The sequence below is a fragment of the Heterocephalus glaber genome, unplaced genomic scaffold (assembly GCF_053883595.1).
Source record: "Heterocephalus glaber isolate CG9 unplaced genomic scaffold, H.glaber_assembly_v1.0 deba00001687, whole genome shotgun sequence".
Lineage (NCBI taxonomy): Eukaryota > Metazoa > Chordata > Mammalia > Rodentia > Bathyergidae > Heterocephalus > Heterocephalus glaber.
In genome coordinates, this window is record NW_028258412.1 from 21,725,124 (window position 1) to 21,746,788 (window position 21,665).

The 21,665-nt window shown below is 52.7% G+C and overlaps 1 protein-coding gene across 16 annotated transcripts in view; it reads right to left on the bottom strand.

Annotated features, from left to right (window-relative positions):
* Positions 1-21,665, bottom strand: part of Kdm2b (lysine demethylase 2B) — a 111,706-nt gene that overhangs the window by 42,062 nt on the left and 47,979 nt on the right. For all 16 annotated transcript variants that reach the window (XM_087198300.1, XM_004843847.4, XM_087198296.1 and 13 more), the window contains 3 exons: positions 16,320-16,446; positions 13,065-13,540; positions 8,643-8,729 (listed from right to left, as the gene is read on the bottom strand). In XM_087198300.1, coding sequence (XP_087054426.1) covers positions 8,643-8,729; positions 13,065-13,540; positions 16,320-16,446 — 690 coding nt within the window. The remainder of the gene's footprint in view (positions 1-8,642; positions 8,730-13,064; positions 13,541-16,319; positions 16,447-21,665) is intronic.

Here is a 21,665-nt window from a genome sequence, read left to right on the forward strand (position 1 = left end):
AGAGGGAAGACGATGAAGACATGGGGAGATGTCAGTCACCTGCAAGCTACAGAGAGGAACCAGCCCTGCCGACCTCCTGACTGTGGACTTCAGGATTCTGAGCTGAGACAATAAACTGCTGTCCTGTAAGCCACATGGTCTGTGTTGCTTTTATTGAGGCCCTGGCGAACTAAAACCTGGTCACATCAAAAGTTTAGGAACTTAGCTGTTCGTGGTGGCACACACCCCTGGGAAGTAGGAGGTGGGAAGATCTCAGAGTTGGAAGCCAAGCTGGGGCTATGAATTCAAGGACATATGAACTACAAAGCAAGACTCTGTCTCAAAAAACAAACAAACAAAAAATATAAGTAAAATATAAAAGGGCCGGGGATTTAGCTCAGTAGTTCTGCTGCCTGCCTCGAAACCACAAGGTCCCAAGTTCGATCCCTGGTACCAAAAAAATGAATAAATTAAAAAAATAAAAATATAAGTAAAGTATAGTTGGTGTGGCAGCAGGTGCCTGTAATCCCAGCATTCTGGGAGGCTGAGGCAGGAGGATCACCAAATCCCAGCCCAGCCTAGGCAACTCAGGTAGACCCTGTCTGAAAACATAAAAAGGGCTGGTGATGTTGCTCAGTATGAAGGACCTGGGTTCAATCCCCAGTACCAAAAAAAAAAGTTTCAGTGAGAGACCACAGGGAGGAGAGCGGGGCCTGAGCCTAGAGTGGCACAGATACTTTATCACCATTGGTAAAAATCACCCTCCAAAAAGAAATGTTTCTCTGGCTCTCAGGACCAAATCTAAAATCTTTACCAAGGCCGTCACTATCGCAGAGCCTGCCTGCCCAGCCTGTTTTCCAGACCTCTCCGGGCTCTCCCATCAGGATACTCCCATAGGTCTCTGCGCCTCTACTTCCCTTTCCTTCAAGCCTCAGCTCTAGGACCCTCCCTGAGAGACCTCCTGCACCATGGCTCCTTGAGTCCAAACCAGAGTCCTGAGTTGTGCTGCTCTTGCCCACTGTGCCCTTTCATTTTCCACCTGGCATTTACCACACTCACGATTCATTTGTGCCTGCCATAAACTAAATAAACTCTATCAGGACAAAGAATAAATCAGGCCAGGCACACACCTATAATCCCAGCTACTCGGAAGGCTGTGGTGGGAGGATGGCAAGTTTGAGCCTAGCCTGGGCAATTTAGCAAAAGCCTGCCACAAAACACAGTAATAAAGACATGGTGGGGCATATGTGTAATCCCAGTACTCTAGGAGGCTGAGGCAGGAGGATCATAGGTTCAAGCCAGCCTGGGCAACTTCACAACTTAGATCCTCTCTAAAAATAAAAATAGAAATAGAAACAGAAATTAAAATTAAAATTAAAATTAAAAAAAAAAAAGAGGGGCCAGGGATTTAGCTCAGTGGTTTCGGCGCCTGCTGCGCAAGCAGAAGGACCAGTGTTCGATCTCTGGTACCAAAAAAAAAAAAAAAAAGAGGCTGTAGAGGTAGCTCAGTGTAAGGACCCAGTACTGCAAGAAACAACAAGAAGAAGAAGAAATCCACATCAGTACCTGGTGCAGGGCCATGTATATGTGAATGCTGGTCACTGGGTCATTTGTGGAACAGACGAAGAAAAGGAAGGAAAGAAGAAGGTAAGCAACAAAGACTCGCAGCTGACTGTCCAGACGAAAGGTAACTATGTCCTAAGAAGTCACTGCCAACACTGCCACAGTGAAGCGGAGCCACTGTGCCCACAGGAGATGCTGGGCTTAGTGCCTCTGACCTATCCAGAATCCAGCTGTGCTTGGGTTTTGGATGAGGGCTCCTTTTCCGCGTGGATCACTCACTCCTTCCTGGCCACTGAGCTCTTGACAGCCAGCTGGACCTCGTTGGTGGCCCTCCACTTGGGGCCATTTAAACAGTGAAATCACCAACAAGAAAAGCACAAAATTCTGACAAACGTCACACTCAACCGACCTCAAAACAGGCACGAGCTTATTGTACAGAAACAGAAACGGGAAGATAGTGTTGCCTCAGAGTGCACCTGTCAGGTGACTCTAGTCTCCTCCACGTAGCTCTCATGAAGGTCTGCCCAAAGGGCTAAAAAGCGCAGGAAGAGCAGGGTGTGGTGTCACACACCTGTAGTCCCAGCACTCAGGAAGCTGAGGCAGAAGCATCGCTGTGATTCAAGGCCAGCCTGGGCCTGGGTGAGTTCCTAGGCCAGCCTGGACTACGTAGTTCCACTTTCTGGCTTCAGTTCACTCCACTAAAAGGACGGGAAGAGGGCTTGGTCAGGGTCCCTGCCATCTGGCACACCAGCAGGTACAGAATAATACAGTTCCACACATGTGGAATCTCAGCCTCGTAAACTGATCAGACACCTGAGTAGCACACTGGGGTGCTACAGTTTGGACCTAGACTGTCCCCCCGAAAGTCTCCATGTTAAAGGCTTCAGCCTCAGCTTGGCACCAGTGGGAGGTGGCTCAAACATTAAGAGCCACTGCTGCAGAACTGTGAACCAAGATCAACCTGTCCTCCTCTGAGGCTGCTCCTCCAGGTATTTCTCACAGTCTCAGAAAGCTAACGGTTGCCTCCCTTCCAATGACCGGTCACCTAGATTCTTCCCTTGCTCATGCTCCGAAAACTGACCTCTGGGGGCCTCCCTTCATCAGGGGATCTATTCCATCCTAAGGAGCTACCAGGCCCCCAGATGACTCGGGTCACTGGGAAGCCCCTCAGATGCCACATCCAGAGTGCTTGCTGCACCCGCCCCAGCTCAGCCTGCTCCCTCTGCCTTGCTCTGCCCGCCCATGCGCCTGTCCTCGCCCAGGGGCTGCTGCTGCCTGCAGCCTCCCTGCACACAGAGCTGTGCAGTCCCTGTGAAGGCTGCCTTCCCACGAGGCTGTCCCAAGGCCTGGACACCTGACAACCTCACCTCTGACACCCTCTCTGTCTACTCTGTCCCTATGGGTGACGGCCCCAGAGGCGCACGTGTGGGCAACCTCTGCCTGCCTGCAGCAGGGCCTGGGCCTCACTCTGAGAGGTTTCTGCCGAGAGAAGGGTAAAGGAGGTTATTCTTACACCACTCCCTTCCCCGTGGGATACGCCAGCCCATTTCAGCAGTCAAGATCACATAGTGTAAGGACATCAAGCCACTGAGCTCTCCTTTGAGATTAAGGGCTTCTTTTGGGGGGAGGGGGTACTAGGGGTTGAACCCAGGGCCTTCTCACTGAGTTACATCCCCAGACACCCCTCTTTGAGACAGGGTCTCCCTAAGTCACTACATTGCCCAGGCTGGCCTCGAACTTGTAATCCTCCTGCCTCAGACCCCCAAATACTGGGATTACAGGTATGCACCACCATGCTCAGTTGAGAACAAGTTTTACACAAGCAAATCCTAATTTAGAGAATGTCTCTGGACCACTCTGCCCCTCCCCTCCCTTCATCCCTCTTTCTGTATCCTCCACTTCTACGGAGTGCTTCCTCATGCCTTCTGGGTGGGCAGATCCCAGAAGGGCTATAGCTGACTTATAAACCCTAATTCCAAAAATGATAAAGGCCACCACAAAGCGATGGCCTACTAGAGACATATCTATACCATCTCACCAACCCTGCCAGAATCATGCTATTAGCCCCCTCTCACAGATGACCAAACTGAGACTTAGACTTGCCCAAGACTGTACAGCTAGTCGGTGGTAGTGTCAGGAGTCAAACCTCAGGTGCATCAGACCCCAAAGCACATCCTGGTATTTCATAAGAATGACCTGGAAGCATTTAGTAAGTGCACATTCCCACCCCTCACCTCAAACCTACTGAATCACGATGTCACGATGTCTGGTAAGCCCCAGGAAGCTGTATCTTTTTGTTTTGTTTTGTTTTGTTTGATACTGAGGATCGAACTTGGGACCTTATGCTTGCGAAGCAGGTGGCAGAACCACTGAGCTAAATCCTGGCCCTAAGCTGTATTTTTTTTAAAAACAAGTCCCCCAGGTGAAGCTGAGGCCTCCATCCTGAAGACTTGCCCTCATTAGACCACACTGCCTTCCTAGGAAATGGAAAGGCCCTGAGTAGGGAACAATAAACAGCAGCCACTGTCACCGGCCACCTTCCTCCTCGTCAAGCTTACATCATCAATCACCACAGCTGATAGGAATTGAGAGGAGGGCAGAGACAAGGCAGGATGTACAGGGGGTCTTTACTGAAAGACATGCCTGCCCTTCAGGGACAGGCTTCGTGTCACATCCAAGGGGCCCCAGACTGATCAGATCTCCCAGATCTACCTGCCTCACTGCAGGGGAAGAGAAACAAGGCAAAACTGTGGGTGACATGGGACCGGGGATGTGTGTCCCTCTCTCTTGTATCCCAGGATGTCACCATAAGAAAGCTGATCCAAGGCCAGGTATTTAGCTCAGTGGTTCCGCTGCCTGCCTCGAAAGCACAAGGACCCGAGTTTGATCCCCGGTACCAAAAAAAAAAAAAGAAAGCTGATCCAGAGGACTGGTCCTACACCCTTGTCCTACACTCCTGACCTGCCTGTGACTGCAGGTCAAGTGGCGCCTGGTTTGGCCCCTGGAGACAATGGCTCAGGCAGCAGGGCCCTTGAGGATTCGCTCGTTACAGGCAGCAGTGACTCGTCTCCCCTCCGTTCTCTATGCCTCCTCTGGGATGGGACCAGCAGGCCAGGCAGCAGAAGTGTCCAGCTGCCGGGCAGAAGGCCAGCTCGCTAATCAGGCCAAGGTCAGAGGCCGGGCTTCAAATAAGCTCAGTTCCCTGGCCTTGCCCCTCGGGTCACTGAAGGGTCCCCTAAAGCCTGCCACCTGGTCCTAACAGGAAGCGCCCAGAGTGCAGACAGATTAAAACAAATCCAGCACCACTCACAGAAACGGCCACCGGGCGCCCAGCAACAGGCTGTGATTCAGTGCATCTTGGGTTTGAAGGACACCGCATCAGAAGTGACCTCACGGCGCCTAATCAGTTCCAGAAAAGCGCTTTGTTCTTCTGCAGTAAGGTGGGAGATCAAAGCATTTCTTGCTAATCATCATGGAGCATTAATTACTCGTTCAGTAACCCGACCCGGTCAGACCCCGCTCCCAGCCTGCATCCTGGCAGCCTCAATGAGCACTCTTGATCTTTCAACCCAGCCTGCACACGATCGGGAGGAAGCTGCCTGCGAACCTGGGAACCGGAGACCAGGGGTGGCCCGGGCGGCCAGTCTTTCGGTTACTCCTTCCTTTCCTGTTAACTTTTGAACCCCAGCGGCAGGAAACGCAGACACACAGCACCAGCCTCCCCTCCCCCTGCCACGTTTCAGCGGTTCTCACGGAAGCCCTGCAAGGCTCGGGCACAGGCGGGAGAACACCCCGATGCTCCAAGCCATGCGGGCTGGGGGCCCCGGCTGGCCTCTGTGAGCCACCCTGTCCTCGGCAGGACCACGGAGAACCGTCCACCTCTAGCTTCCTCTAAGGAGAGCAATTCATGCACAGAACATGGGGAGTGAAAAGGGAAAGAAGTAAAGAAAAACAAGATGGGTTCTGACACACAGTGGATTATTATTTGACCACACACAAAAAAAGACTGATCTATGCTACATTATGGGAGAACCTCGAAAACACGGTGCTAAGCCAAATAAGCCAAATGCAAAAGGTCACATATTCATTCATGAGTCCATCATAAAAACTGCCCAGAACACAGACCCACGAAGACAGAAAGTGGATGAGTGGTTGCCCAGGCGGTGGGGAGGAAATATTGGGGGGGAGGGGAAATGAGGTTTCTTGTTTCTTTCTCTCTCTCTCTTTTTTTTTTTTTTCTGGTCTTGGTTTGTTTTGTTTTTGAGGCAAGGTCTTGCTATGTACCCCAGGCTGGCCTTAAACTCATTAGATAGCCCAGGTTGGCCTCCAACTATCTTCCTGCCTCAGCCTCCTCAGTGCTAGGATTACAGGGCTGTGTCACCACTCCCAGCTGTTTTTTATTTTGTTTTTTTTCTTGCAGAGTTGAGGATAGAACCTAGGGCCTGGCACATGCCAAGCAAGTGGTCTACCAGTGAGCTACCCCCCAGGCTGACTGATGAGGTTGCTTTCAGAGGGCACAAAAATGACCTAACCGTGGATTAGAAGTGCTGTTAAAAACCGACTGCTCTTCTTCCTCCACCCTCGCCCCTCTCCCACCCAGGCTGAGGCTCCAGGGCTGACCCCTGGCCATGCTGCACTGTGTACCCAGGCCTGGACAAGGCCCCCTTGGCAGGATCTTAGACAAGGACGTGACCCCAGAAGTCAGCTTCTTGTTTCGTCTCTGGAGAGAGGGAGCATGGATTTGGCTTAAAGGGGGAGCAGCCAAACCCCGCAGGGTGGGCTGGGGTCTCTGCAAGGAGATGGGGCATACTGCCACAGGTTCGCTAGGGCCCCCCACACTCTGAGATTACACGGGACAGTGTGGCCTTGTTTTCTTTTGGGCAGTACTAGTACTCAAAGCCTTAGTACTAAGCTACTTCTCCAGGCCTTTTTTTGAGACAGTCTCATAGGTCACTAAATTGCCAAGATTGGGTTTGAACTTGGGATCCTCCTGCCTCAGGCTCCCAGAGTGCTGGGATCATAGCCATGCACCAACACGCCTGGGCCTGAGTCTGTCTTCGCAAAAGCCTGTGTTCTAGTCAGGGCATGGCAGTGCAGGCCTGTAATCTCAGTTACCTGGGAGGCTGAGGCAGGAAGACACCAAGTTCAAGCCCCACTTGGGAAATTTAGCAAGACCATTTCATAAAATAAAATAAAATGGACTGGGGATGGAACTCAGTGGTACAGCCCTTGCCTAGCATGCACAGGGCCCTGGGTTCCACCCCTATTACTACCAAAAACAAAACAAAACAATAAAACAAGCCCGGGTTCTGCAGACCCCAAACATCCCCCAGGGGCAACTCCTCAGCTGGGCAGAGAGCATCGGAGAGGAAAAGCCTTACACAGCTGCCTGGTTTCAGGGTACTGCTTGTGGAAGCATCCATCGCCTGGGCCATGACAAGGAACCCACACCAATGCATGTGGCTGCATCATCCGCCTGTCCCTTGAGCTGGGGACAAGGAGGGGAACACTCTGTCACTCCTTCCTCCACCTATGTTCCCACTAAGCTTCCAAGAGAATTCAACACCTCACAAGTGGTTGCCCTTTTCCCAGGAATTCCACGTTTAGGAATGCAAGACAGTGAGACAATCAGACAGAAGTGAGCCATTTAGAACAGTGCTGCCCTACAGAAATATAAGGGAGTCACATATGTGCTTTTTTGGGGGGGGTTGAGACAGGGTCTTGCTATGTAGTTCAGGATGGCCTTGAACTCACTATGGAGGCCAGCCTAACCTTGAACTCTCAGGGATCCTCCTGCTGCAGCCTCCCAAGCGCTGAGATTACAGACATGGGCCACCATGCCCTTCGGTGTTTTTTTAATGATAGCAAAAAAAGTCTAAAACTAGCAGAATACCCAGCAGGACTGTTTAGGTGACAACTAACTTTATTTTTGGTTTTGGTGCTGGGGTTTAAGCCCAAGGCTAAGCACATGCTCTACCACTGAGCTACAAATACAGCCCTAAACCTGGGTCTCTCGAGGGTTTGCCTGTGTTCCCTCACTTCAGCCCTCACAACTATCTGAGGCAAGGGCCACAAACGCCTTTTTACAAGCAAGGAAAATCAGGTTCAGAAAGCTCACATAAACCAGATGTGGCACCACAGGCCTGTAATGCCAGCACGTGGGAAGCTGAGGCAGGAGGATCCCTTGAGTTCAAGACCCGCCTGAACTACATACAAAAAAGAAAGCTCATGTAAATTGCCCAAGAAAATGGTGAAGTTGAGTGCAGACAAACGCCAATGTATGGTAGGTAGAGGCTGGCTATGTACTTTCTTTTTGTTTCTTTGGTACTGGGGATCGAACTCCGGTCCTTGGGCTTGCGCAGCAGGGGGCGAAACCACTGAGCTAAATCCCTGGCCCTGGCTATGTACTTTCTGCCCCACAACGCTGCGGAGGATGTGTGACAAAACAGCACTGCTCTCCCCGCCTGGCGACATTGGTCTCTCCTGTCCACCGTACCTTCAAGTACTCTGCTCTGTTCTGTAAGTGACCTCACTTCTTAAGGCCCAGTTTCTGTATCTGTGCAAGTCACAGTTGCCTCCCCTGGAGTTGCTGGAGTCTAAACAGACAGGGATGTGGGGGCTGGGCAGGGATTTAATCCCAGTGAGTCTTCACCGATGGAACCATTATTACTCTTCTGAGTATCTCTGTCCTTTCCCCTTTGACTAGACATTTTTATGCTGACCACTGATAAAAGTTACAAAGAGGAAGAAGTTACTTTCCCCAAAAGGGAGGAAAACAGTCTATGGGGCAGCTGGAGGAGAAAGGAGGAAGGAAAGAAGTAAAGAAGAGAGGGAGAGGGAAAATCCACCTACTGACCAAGGTGGGGGACAAGGCGCCTCCATCATTAGCTAACCGACCACCAGGGGCCACTGCTCAATGCCACATCAGCAGCTGGGTAAAAGGAACCCTTAAAAGCCCAAAAACTTGCAATGAACATATCACTGAAAAATGTTGTCTTAACTGGGGAGCCCCCACCAAGAGCTGCAATATTCACTTATAGGAGATGCATAAGGCAGGGGGAGCCGCCTCCCCTGTAACGAGTGTCTCGAAGCTTACTTACCTTTGGAGTCTTCTTTGGCCAACTGACCACAGGGACTCCAGTAACGGCCAGGCTGGGGTCATCCTCTGCATGTTCCTTCAGGACATTCTGTGACAAACAAAGGAGCCACGTTAGCCCAGGGTGAAGGGACGTCTCCCAGGGGCTGGAGGCCGGACGTAACCCACACTCCACAAAATCAGTGCCCACCAGCATCTGCCACTCCATGGAAACTGAGCCACCAGGTTCGAGGGTCCACAGAATACAGAGCAGCCTCTCTCCAGAGAGCCTCCGAGGAGACAGATGGCACACGTCCCTGTGATGTCCACATGTCACCCATGATCACACCGAGGGCGTCTCTCATGCAATGTCACCCATGATCACACCGAGGGCGTCTCTCATGCACACAACCTCACTGACCTCTTGCAGCACCTCATCCTGCTGTGGGCCACAAGTTCACCTGTGTACGCAGGCTCCAGAGCCCAATTCTGCCACGCCTTCCACCTGTGCGCTACGTGTACCCTACCCCCGGTACATGTTTGGTTTGGTTCAGTTTCCTGAGAGAGTCCTGCAATACAGTACCCTCCTGCCTCAGCCTCCAAGGATCTGTGAGGGTATTTCTGACTCTACCAGACTGGGATCTTGTGTGCAGCTGACCTGCAGACCTTGTCCATGTGTGAAATGCAACTCCATTGAGTCATCCTCACTTGTAGCTGAAGTGACCAAGGCTTGGAAAGTCTCAAAAGCCATCGATGTGGCCCCAGACAGGGGAGGTGGAGCTCTGAACCTGCTCTCTGGCACCTCCATCCTGAAGCTACTCAGCCCCAGGACGCAGATACTTCATCCACAGCCCCCAGATGAGAGCCTATGTAAGGACACAGGACTGGCACTGACCTCCCCTGAAGCTTGACTAGGAATTTTTGGATTGTACAAAACCATTTCCTCAGGGACAGTTAAGAATAGTTGGGCTGGCTGTGGAGGTGTACTCTTGTAATCCCAGAACTCAGGAGGCTGAGGCAGGAGGATCACCAGGAGTTCCAGGCCAGCCTGGGCTACACAATTCCTTTGAGGCCAGACTGAGCTACACAGTGAGACCCTGTCTCAAAAAACAAACAAACAAGGGCTGGGGATTTAGCTCAGTAGTTCCGGTGCCTGCCTCGAAAGTGCAAGGTCCCAAGTTCAATCCCCAGTACCAAAAAACAAACAAACAAACAAACAAAAAAGATACAGATATGAGCTATTCTCACCTATTTCCTGCAAACCAGAGCAAGAACGTACTCGGCCACTCCCTCTGCAGAAGGCATTCCTCAGGGTCCCCAATCACAGAGGTCGCTCATAGCCCAAAGCCACCCCCAGCAGGAAACTGCATCACCATTTCACCTTCTCTTAATAGAGGAACCTCACATCCTCCCTCCCATACTGCTGTTTGTTTTTCCAAAGTTTCCTCCTTTGTCCCAAATTCATGGAGCAAAAAAGGGCTTACCAGAAAGATGTCCCATATTTGGCAAAGGTTTTCAATTCCTTCTTATCTACAGGCCCTATAAGGGTGAGCAGGGCCACACCTACCCAGGGCTTCCAATCGCCTGTGCCCAATCCCAGACCCTAGGAGGCTGACAAGGACCCAGGCAGGAAAAACTAGGCAGCAGGGAGTGGCAGGGCTTACAGCTGGAGGTCACAGCCCCATCAGAAGAGGCGGCATACTTAGTTCCAACCTCCTGCCTTTCCAGGGCAAGGAAAGTCCCACCAGAGCTTCACAAGAAATCAAAGCCCCCCCCCCCCAATAAATCAAAGGCTCAGAGTTTTACTTGAAATTTCTGCATTTTTAAATGCTGGCGAACTAAACTTTTAAAGAAATCACTGTAAGCCAAACGTACTTGCTGGCTGCTCTCGTCTGCTGTCTACAACCTTGCAAACATGAGTGAACATGGACTGAAAATCATCCTACTTGCCCTATGCTCTTGGAGTTTTCTTTTGAGCTGTTTGAAGATTTCTGCTCATTTCAATATCAGAGCTGGAGCCAATAACTCGAAAGCATTAATGACTGGTTACAAAAAGTTCTTACTGGTATTAGCAAATAATGAATAAATTATAATGATAAATAATTTAAAAGAAAATTTTTAACACAGTCTTGCTAAGTGTACCTCAGGCTGGCCTTGAACTCTTTTTAGTATATGTGCTGCCGAACCAAGCACCTTGAACTCTTGATATAACCCAGGCTGCCTTTGAAGTTGTGCCGATGCTCCTGCTTCAGCCTCCTGAGTGCTGAGATTACAGATGTTGAGGTGGCACACGCCTATAATTCCAGCACTGAGACTGAGGCAGGTCTGTGAGTTTGAGACTAGCCTAGACTATGTAATATGACCCTGCCTCAAAAAACTGCGCGCGCGCGCGCGCGTGTGTGTGTGTGTGTGTGTGTGTGTCCCCCTCGGTGGCCACCAGAGGGCACCCGAGGCTCTGGCCCCCTGAGAAGCCTTCTCTGACACCGTGAGCCAGGTGTCGAGCTGGGGTGTCGGGGTGTCCTAGCCGCGCTGGAGGAATCATGTTCCTGGTTCCCCAGGCTGCGGCCGGGCTCCCGCGCACAGACTCAGGGAGGCCCGGACTCCCAGCCTACACGGTTTCCGAAGCGGGGGATGCAGCCTGCGCCGGCCCCTCCGAGAGGACCGCGGCCCTGCTCTGCCAACTCCTCTCCTCAAAGAGCCCCGAGTTAATAGTGGCTCCGGCCCCTGCGCCCCGACCCGGGGTGGGCGACAATAATTAGAAACTCCGTCTACACAGAGACTAAAAACACCACCGCTGCTGTGCTAAGGAGGCAGAGCAAGGAGCAGCTGGCAGGGAGGCGGAGGGGGAGGAGGGCATGGGTGCCGCGCTGCTCCGCTCGGGAGCCCAGCAGCGATGGCGTCCGGCTCGGACGGGGCGCCAGGCCCCATGGGCCCAACCTGCTGCGCTTGCCTGTATCCCCAAGATGTCTGAGTCCTAAGCCCCAGGACTTGGGGGTGCAAGCCCGACACAGAAAAACGGTCTGGGCCAAGGTAAGGGAGCCCCGGCTCAGGGGTGAGCGTGTGCTCGGCGGTGTGTGCGAGACCCTGGATTCCTCCGGGCACCGCTCCACGCGCTCTCACGTGACTCCCGCCGGCCTGTGCTCAGGAACACAGCAGTGGCACTCTCGATCCCGTGCACCCCGTGCATGGAAGGCCCCATGCTAAGGTTTCTCATTCAGGAGCAGTCAGCGGGGTGCGGGCGCCAGAACATTCAGCCTTAAAAGATAACAGCTGGGGGCCGGGGACTTAGCTCAGTGGCACCGCTTGCAAGCGCAAAGTAGTGAGTTCGATCCCCGGTACCAAAACAAAGGGGGACGTAGCTCAGAGAAGAGCACTTGCCTAGGTTCACACCAAAGTGCCACCAAGAAAAAAACAGTCCAGCAAAAACAGATTCAGGGACCCAAGACCTGCTACTGCTGCGTGTGGATGTGTGTGTGTGTTTTGAAGAGTTGGTGGGGCGAGTCCATTATTTCCACAAACTCTCACAAGAGGTCAGCAACCTCCAAAAGTCGTCCAGAGTCCACGGAACAGACCCGTTCACAGGGAAGGGTGGGGGACCCTCTGGGGAGTTCCTGGACCTGGCAGTTTCCACAGTTGGAAACTTCCCTCTCTCTGTGCAGGAAGCTGCTTGCTATCCCAAGAGAGGTGACGGCTCGGGCGGCTGGTTGGTAGTGGGAAGCCGGGATTCCACCCTCCCAGCAGCAAAACATCAAACAAGTGAGGCACCTGGACTCGGGTTTGCACACTGGCTCCCTCTGCTGGTGCCACTGTCAGGCTCCCTGATGTCACCCCTGGTCACTGCGCCCTTCGAGGGCCAGGGAGTCATAATAATAGCTCTTCCATTCTTTCCTTTTCTTTTTGCTTTTTTTTTCTTGCTTTTTTTGAGAAAGGGTCTTGCTATGTAGCTCAGACTGGCCTTGAACTCACATCGATCCTCCTGCCTCAGCCTCCTGAGTGTTGGGATTACAGGGGTGAGCCACCACACCCAAGAGTCTCATTTCTATATCCCAGGAAACATCTGGCTCATTTCCTAGTGAACAAATGAACTATTCACTCCTGAAAAAGAAAGTTAAGTTCGTTCTGCAATCCCAGAAGGCAGCTGGTTCATGGGCCAGTCAGCCTTGCACCTCAGCGCCTCCTCATCGAGCCCGCCTTCCAAGCTGTGACTGGGTGGTCCCCTCACCTTTCAGCGTGCTTTCTTTCTGCCTGGCTAAGCGCTGGCCAAGACGGCGCCCTTGAGCCCCAGGTGGTTACCCCCGACCTGGGACGCCCGCCCACCCGCCAGCCACTGGAGCTGCATGGAGCAGCAAGTCCTGCTGTCCCCAAGGCCAGCAGCAGCACACGGTCCCAGTCACACCTGTGCCCCAGCACACGCGTCCACCCGGGGCCAACCCAAGCCCTGGCCCACCTTCACGCCCTCCAGGAGTGCCTGGGGGTCCTCGATGCCCTCGGGGACACACTTCTTGTTCTCAGGGAGGGACTCGAGCTTCTCCACCAGGGCCTTCAGCCCCTTCAGCTCAAACTCGGTGAGGTGGGTCCACTTGGCAGACACCTCAGTGGCGGGCGAGCCAGTGGGCGTCTTCGGGTAGTCGCCGGGCACGGTGGCCGACTTGACGCTGTCCTCCGACTCGTTCGACAAAGTCCTTTTGAAGAAGTGCGTGGCGGGTGCCTTGGGCTTCTTCCCTGGGGTCTCCTGCTCCTCGGACGGGGTGCCGCCGGGCGAGGCAGGGCCATCAGGGCAAGGCTTGGGCGCCTTCTCCAAGCCATCCCCCTCCTCCTCCTTCTCCCCCTCCTCCTCCTGGGGCTGCTGCTCACAGGACTCCTCCTCCATCTCCAGCCAGGAATCGGACGAGAAGCCGTCTACACTGGCCTTCCGTGGGGCATCTGCAGGGGCCAGGGCAGAAGGCAGGCGGGATGAGCTCGCAGCTGGCGACCCAGCCCCCTGCACAGCCAGACGTAGGTTCCAAGCCCAGCTCGGCCCCTTCCCAGCTGTGTGGCCCCATCAGGCTGCCCCACCGCTCTGAACACACACAAAGCTTTACTGAATGTACAAAAAGAAGGCAAAAGGCCAGGCATGATGGTGCACACCTGTGATTCCAGATACTCAGGAGGCTGAGGCAGGAGGATGGAAAGTTTAGTGTCAACCTGGGCAATTTAGCGAGACCTTGCCTCTAAATAAAATTAAGTTACAGAGAGGTGAATTTGTAGTTTAGCGCTCCCTGGTTTCAATCCCCACAACCACCACCACCAAAAAACAAAACAAAACCAGCATATATTGTATGACACCATTCATTTTAAACATCCTTAATGAAGAAACTGCTATAGATAGAAAGTGGAGGCAGATGGGGTGCCACACACCTGTACCCCAGAACTCTGGGAGGCTGAGTCAGGAGGATCATGAGTTTGAGCCCAGCCTATTCACCTTAATGACTTAGTGAGACCCTATCTCAAAACAAAACAAAAAAAGGACTGGGGATGTAGCTTAGTGCAAAGCCCCTAGATTCCAACCCCAGTACCACAGGAAGGATAAAAAAGGAAAAGAAAAAAGAAAGTGGATTAGTAGTTGCCTCAGGCTGGGGGTCAAGAGGTGAGATAGAGAGAGAGAACAGCTAACTCTACTCGGGAGATGAAAATGTCCTAAAACTGACTGGTGATGGTCGCACATACCTGTGAGTAGACTAAAGACCACTGCACTGTAGGCTTTATATGGACAGCTGTATGGAATGTGAACTCCAATAGAGTGGTTTTTAAAATACAAGGTATAGGGCCAGGGATTTAGCTCAGTGGTTCCGCCACCTGCCTCGAAAGTACAAGGACCTGAGTTCGATCCATACCAAAAAACAAACAAACAAAAAACTATAAGGTATGGTCTGGGGATGTAGTTCAGTGGTAGAGCGCCTGACTAGTATGCACAAGGCCCTGGGGTATCCCCAGCTTCACAAAAGAGAAAAAAAGAAAGAGAAACCAAATGAAAGGAAGAAAAGGAAAGAAAAGAATGGCAAAGTAAATACTTCTCTGAGCTAGCACAGTGATAAACACTTGTAATCCCAGGTACTCAGGAGGCTGAGGCAGGAGGATCACAAATTCAAGCCAAGCCCAGGCAACTTAATGAGATTCTGTCTCAAAAGAAAATGAAAAGGCTGAAGGGGTGATTCAATGGTACAGCACTTGTCTACCATGTGTGAGGCCCTGGGTTCAATCCCCAGTGCTGCAAACGAAACAAAATCAAACCAAAAAACCTTCCTCTGAAGGCTTCTGAGGACTGAACAGGTACTACCAAGCCTACTCCTGGCATGAAAGTAGCATCCAATAAACAAGGGCATCTCCCTGGCATCTCCCCTTCTCCTTGGCAGATGGACCAGAAGCTCCAAGGGCAGAACAGTGAGGAGACAATATAAGCGGGCACCAATTATCTAAACCCTGCCTCAAGAGTTCCTCTCAAGCCCTCGAATGGAATCAGGAACATTCTTCTACTGCCCTAAATATCTGAGCAAGCACATGGACCCTCCCTTCCCAACCAGAACTGCCACAAATGGTCCCCACAGGAGCGTGTAGCTCCTGCAATCACATCAGCTATTCCACATCTTCTGGAGTGTCTCCCATTTCCCCTACTTAGCTGGAAGCCCCGGAAGAGCAGATGGTGGGCTTGGGTATTTTCCAACACCCCAATATCCAATCACCTGAAGAGAACGAGTCTCACAGCAGCCCCCACAAACAGACCTGACTTCCCAATAAAGAGCCCTGCAGCAGCGTTCCTTGGTACCCCAAAGCCTCTCTAGATGGGCTCCAGGAAGGGAGGAGCTTCCTAAGGGGCAGGGCTGGAGACAAAGCACGCGGGCTCTAAGGAGACAGACCAATCTCCGTTTCTGTCCCAGGATGATAAACACGCTGTGACTGACATGTGACTCCAGGGACCCCTCGGTGAGCAGAGGGGAAGAGCATGGCTCTTCCTGTATGTGCTCAACCAGAGCTCATGGTCACGCCACAGGCAACTCCAGGGCAGGCGTCTGTGAGCCAGGGCCAAGGACACAGCTGTGCATGACAGACAGTCCTGGTCACAGGCACCGCCCCCTACACAGCTCTGGTGACCACAGAGGGACAAGAAGACCCAGGACTCCTGCTCTGTGAGATGGTCCTGCTTCAGCAACCTTGCCTGCGAGCAGCTGCTCCGCACACCCTCACTGTCACTGGCTTGGACTGCAAAGGGGCCCTTCTGGGGTCACGAGTTCCTTTTCTTAAACTCTGTTTTAGGTGGAAGGCTGACAAGGACGGCTTCCCCTAAGCCCAGCACCATGGCTCAAAAGAACCCCTCGACCAGGTATGGTGGCACACATCTGTCATCCCAGCATTCTGGGAGGCTGAGGCAGGAGGATGGCAAGTTCAAGCCCACCACAGGCAACTTAGCAAGACTCTGTCTCAAAGTAAAAAATAAGAAAGGGGCTGGAGATACAGTTCAGGGAGAAGGCCCTCGGTTCAATCCCCAATACTCCCCAACTAGGGCCAGGAATTTAGCTCAGTGGTGCTGCCGCCTCCCTTGCCATCCTCCCAGGCCACAAAAACCCCCAAGAACCCTCTGAAGCGAGGCCTGTCCCCAAGCTCCACTTTAGGAAGGGTTTCTGTCCTAGCTGGGCAGCAGGACTGTGGGTTTGGCACAGTCACTCACCAATGAGCATGGACTCTCTCTGGTACTCCTGAGTGAGGTAGGAGCGCTGGGTCACGCAGTACACGTATCTCTCCAGGACATACCAGCACATCTCATAGTAGAAGGGGTACCGGAACTTGGGCTGCACCTGCAAGCGAAGACCAGGCAGCCATGGATCAGCTTCTGGGGGCACGGAGGAGAGGAGGGAGAGAGCGAGGGAGGCTCCTTGGGGTGGGTCACTGTCATCATCTCAGCAAAGGCACAAACGGCAGAGGGAAAGACGGGGGCTGCCCAAGGGGAGCAGGAGGGAGGCGCTGGGAGGAGACGATGCCAGCAGCATGCACGGATGAGGCGGAGGTGGAGGCCTGTGTGAGGGTCCCTGAGCTTCGCACCCAGGAAATGCATGGTCCGCTCTGAGCTTCAGTGAGAGCCAGGGACATAGCGTCTCTTCCCCGACCTGCTGACAGCACTGTGGTACCTGCAGCCGGGGCCTGCCTGATTCCAGCCGCAACAGACACGAGCTCCTCCTAGAACATTTTTGCACACATTCTGCTGTCTCTCCATCAATCTTGAAGAACAGAAATCTACCCCCAAACCTTACCCATTTGCAGACAGGCCAAGAAGCACCCTCCTGCACTCTGGGAAGGAGGCCAGGCCAGGAGCACCAATGGGGTGGGGTGTGGCCTCGTTGACCTTCAGGGGCGGGGCATCAGGCTAGGAGGGCCAATGAGGTGTGGTCCCACCCACCTACAAGGGTGGGGGCTCAGAGGTGTCCACCTCCATCTCCTCCCCCAAACTGCACTACCCATCCTGTATTTCCACCAACGGCTCCCTGGACATAAGTTCGTGGTATGACTGCGACATCCTGCCACTAGGAGATACACATCCAGGTCTGGAGCCACAGACCTCATGGAAATCCCCTCGGGGATTTCTTTTTTATGGTAGTACCGGAGATTGAGCCCAGAGTCTTGACCATATTGGGCAAGTAAGTGCTCTACCACTAAGCTACCTCCCCAGCCTAGCCTCTTTTTTAGTTTTTTAAATTTTGGACAAGGTCTTGCTAAGTCGGTCTAGCTGGCCTCAAACCCGCAGTCCTCCTACCTCAGCCTCCTGAGTGGCCGGGATAACAGGCATAGGCTACCAAACCCGGCACCTTAGCTGTTTTTGTAGGCGAGGAAGTAAAGGTGGAGACAGTGTATACGGCCCCTAAGAAAAGGCCTGAGTTGCAGGGGGATTCCCAAGGGGGCAGTGCAGGGTCTACACAGCCAAAGATGGGAGAAGCAACACCACCAGCCCTGCCACGGAGGTGCATGCTGGCAACTGAATCCTCAGAGGGCCCTGAGGGTGGCCTCTGTCTCCCACCGCGGGGCCTCGCACGTCTGCATGCACACACACACTGGCCTGCTCTCCTACCCTCTGGCCAAGGGCAGAGGAGCCCACCTCACCAGTGCTGTCCCCCAGGAGCTCAGGGAGCTGGAGTCCAGCAAGCACACTCCCCACCCACCTGTCCCAGTCTTTCTGCTGACAATGAAAGGACAGCACTGCACACTTCCGGGACTAAGAATCTGAGCAGCCCTAAACACTCCATTTGCTCTCAGATATATCTTCTGCCATTCTCCACACGCTCACCCAGAAAAGGCTCCCATTCTGCTCTCAGCCCCTCACCCACTCTTGTTAACTTGCTCTGCGGCTTCGATGCCCTTTTCCCAGTGAGGGCCTCAGCCCTCCATGTGGGAATCAGGTCCATCTGCTGTCCCTGCCGCTGGTGGATGGTGAGCTTTGGAATGAGATCATGGCCATCACATGCTTTCCACTCCTTGGGGAGACACATGGAGTTGGGTCATCATCTAACGTTTTCCTTGGCTCCAGCTACTTTCTCAGAGCCTCAGTCTGAGGGCTGGGACGGTATTGATCTTTGTTCACTTACTGCATCGGTGCCCCCTGGAGCTCTCCAAGGAGAGGGACTTTTCAGCATGAAGCTGACCCTGACCTCCTGTGACAGAGCAGAGCGGGGCTCTGACAACGCCAAGCCTGGAGCTGCAAGCTGAGGAAGAGCTCCTCACTCAATCTGGCAGGAGACATGGCTGGCAAAACTTGGAAGTTCATTTTGACTTTTGAAATTTGTGTAGATGATCCAAGCCACTGTGCGCTCCACCAGCACTGTGATGCCTAAGAATCCTAATAAATTAGCGGGGAAAAACGAGGGGTGCTGCATTACAGGAGGGGAAAATAAATAAATCTCTCCTCTTGATGCTGAGCCCAAGGGAAACCAGCCAGGTTAAAACAAATGCTGATGAAGGAATTCAAGTGTTTTTATTTTGTTGTTGTTGTTTTTATTTTTTTTTTTCCAAGAGAGGATGGCAGCAAACAAAATTTGGAAAGAATCGACTTACAAATGGGTTGTCACCTTCCACCCTTCACCTTCAAAATGTTTCAGCCACATGCCTGGGAACATTAAACACATGATTGCTCAATATTATTTGGTGACAAACTTAGAGCCTCATCAAACTGAGTTGTTAACTGACCTCAGGCCGAAACAAAGGGCCAGGCAGTCACACAGCATGCACTGCTCAGGCCCAGTGGGCAGTCAATCTATCAGCGGGTCTCAGAGGTTCCACCTGGGTCCCCATGGCCCATCCGAGTGGCCTCCCTCAGAGCCCAGTGGCCTTTTGAGAGGAGAGCTGAAGGTGTCTCCATATATCTAGAACCCCTGGGTCTCAGGGAGTCGAAGAACTATAATATGAGGGTGGGTGGAAGGGTTTTAAAATTTGTTTTTCTCCTGGAAAAAAAAAAAATTCAATGAGGGGGAAAAAAATCCAAGGGTAGAGGGAAGGGGAGAGGAAGGGGACATTGTTTGCAGTTTCCAAATAGACTCACTGCTGTGCTGGCATTACCTTTGCTGGGGAGACTGCTTTCACTTGAGCCATTAAGGGAGAGAAAAAAAAGTAAGCATAAGACAGGTGGTTTGGTGAGAAAAAAAGTAAGCATAAGACAGGTGGTTTGGTGAGTGATCATTTGGACCATCCCTACCCCTCATCAACCTGTCTCCGTCAGCAGGGATTATTGCGACATTATCTGAAAAGAACAAGCATACAGCACATCCTCCTGGGGGAGCGCCTTCCATTGCTTTTATGAATGGGGAAGATTTCATCTAAGGGGGCTGGAAATCCCCAAGTCCCCATAGCCCTGGACCATGTGGCCAGTGACACTGCAAGGTGAGGTCACCGCCCCTCAGGCCCAGAAAAATTAAAACGGTGACAGCAAGACATGGGTTCCTGATCAGGGAGCATCTCGGGGTTCCCTCGTCTGGATGGAGGTCCCCCACCTGCAGCCATGAAGGCAAATTCCTTTTCTCAGACAAACCCGCCCTGCCAGGGCCTACAGGCTACATTTTCCCCTGCCCCACCTCTTGCGTTTGGTTTCCAAGCAAAGCCATGTTTTAGGACTCTTGGAAAAAAACTATTTTTAAATGGCCGTAACCTTCTTAAGAGAGCTCATGGGGATGCAAAGAATGAAGCTGCAGCACACTGACAAGGAGCCCTGGCACTTTACTGCCTTCCAGGACTCTCTCCCTAGCGCCTTTTGTCTGCCTTGCCTTCTAAGACATAAACAATTGGGCCTTGTAGACAAGCCCCTCTCCAAAGACCAGAAATCAAAGCAGATTAAAACGCCTGCCAGCCCCCGACCCCCATCCAGCTCCTGCTCCAGGGAATCCAGATGGGGTCCCAAGGGGGAAGACGGGTCGTAGGGAGACACTCAGGTTCCCCCACCACCCTGGCCCCTGCCTCAAGCCATGCAGGGAGGGGGCTGGGCTCCTCAGGGAATGACTGGGGCTCAGATCCTCTGGGGTGCAGACTCCCAGGGGAGGGGTCAGTTGCCCAGCAAGTTGCCAGCACCTTCTGAAATCCCTGCTGGGTTCTCCGGCTTTCAGGAATTGGCTGGAAAGTCACAGGCCTGACTTCTCCCTCCCTAGTAATCGCTCCATTTCTAGCCATACCCACTGGTCAGCTTGCAAACAAACTGGCCTGTTCCGAAAGGCCGGCCAAAGAACAGTTGGCCAGAGCTGCAGACGGCACTTGACCCAGACTGAGAGATGACTACTTACATCCCAGCAGTGCTTTTCTCCCAAACAGCACAGGGCACACACTCCACACCAGGGCTGGCCTTTCCAGGCCAGATAGGAGGGCGGGTGGGTAACAAAGAAAGGAGGCAAGTTCACACATCAAGGGCTTTGCACAGGGTCCTGTGCCAGACCTGGGCATTGCAGGAAATGTGAACACAACCTCAGAGCCTGCCCAGCCCGCCCAGCCCACCTGGTGGTCTCCCCAAACCCCGAGCCCAGGCCCCTCAACGGCGGGAATGCTGAAGGGGTCAGACACACATGGCTAAGGCTTTGACTTAGGGGTAAGATTCCATGAAAACCTAGGCCTGAAAACAAGATCACTTGGCCCAGAGCAGCCCCCTGTGAGATGTTTCTCTAGGGCACAAAAGCTCTGCCAGGCAAACCAGGAAGAAAAGGCTCAGTGCATCGTACAACACAGTGTCCAGGCACCGTCCGGGGCTGCGTGAAAGGAGCCAGACAGGAGGCCACGCATTGCAGGATTCCATCATATCACTCGTTCAAAAGAGGCAAATCCAAAGATGGCAAGTAGATTGGGGGTGCAGGGCCAGGGAGAGGGGGGCACTGGGAGTTAAGGAGCACAGGGTTTCTTTCAGGAGTAACGAAAATGTTCTGGAGTTATGCTGATGGTTACACAATTTTATGAATATACTAAAACCCATTGAACTGTCTGCTTCAAATGGTAAACCTTATAAGATATGAATTATAGGGCTGGGGATTTAGCTCAGTCCCACCGCACCTGCCTCGCAAGTGCAAGGTCCCGAGTTCGATCCCTGGTACCAAAATAAATAAATAAATAAATAACCATTTAAACATCTATGTAAAAACAAAGAAGACAAAGGAGGAGAAGAAGAAAGAGGCTTTCTTCGCCCCAGAGCTCCAGTTTCTGACCCCTGAAGCTGTCTCAGGGGCCTGGGGACACTTGGGGAATCCCCAGTGTGGGAAAGTTCCCAGCTCTCCAGGAGAGACTCAGCAGCCAAGAGAAGTGCTCACACTGGCCCTGGAGCTGAGGAGACAATATCACTGTCAAGAGCTGGGGGCCACCTCAGCCCTAGCAGACACAGCTGGGCTCCCCTTCAGATTCCAGGACCCCTGGAGAAGGCAAGGCCAAGACCTGACCTCGAGCAGCTGAGCCCTTTCCCGGGCCCCCACTGCCTCCAAACATCAGTAATAACATGAGATCCTCCAACCCCACCGACTCCCTTCTACACACAAGAAGGAGAAGGCCAGGTTCTTGATATGTCACA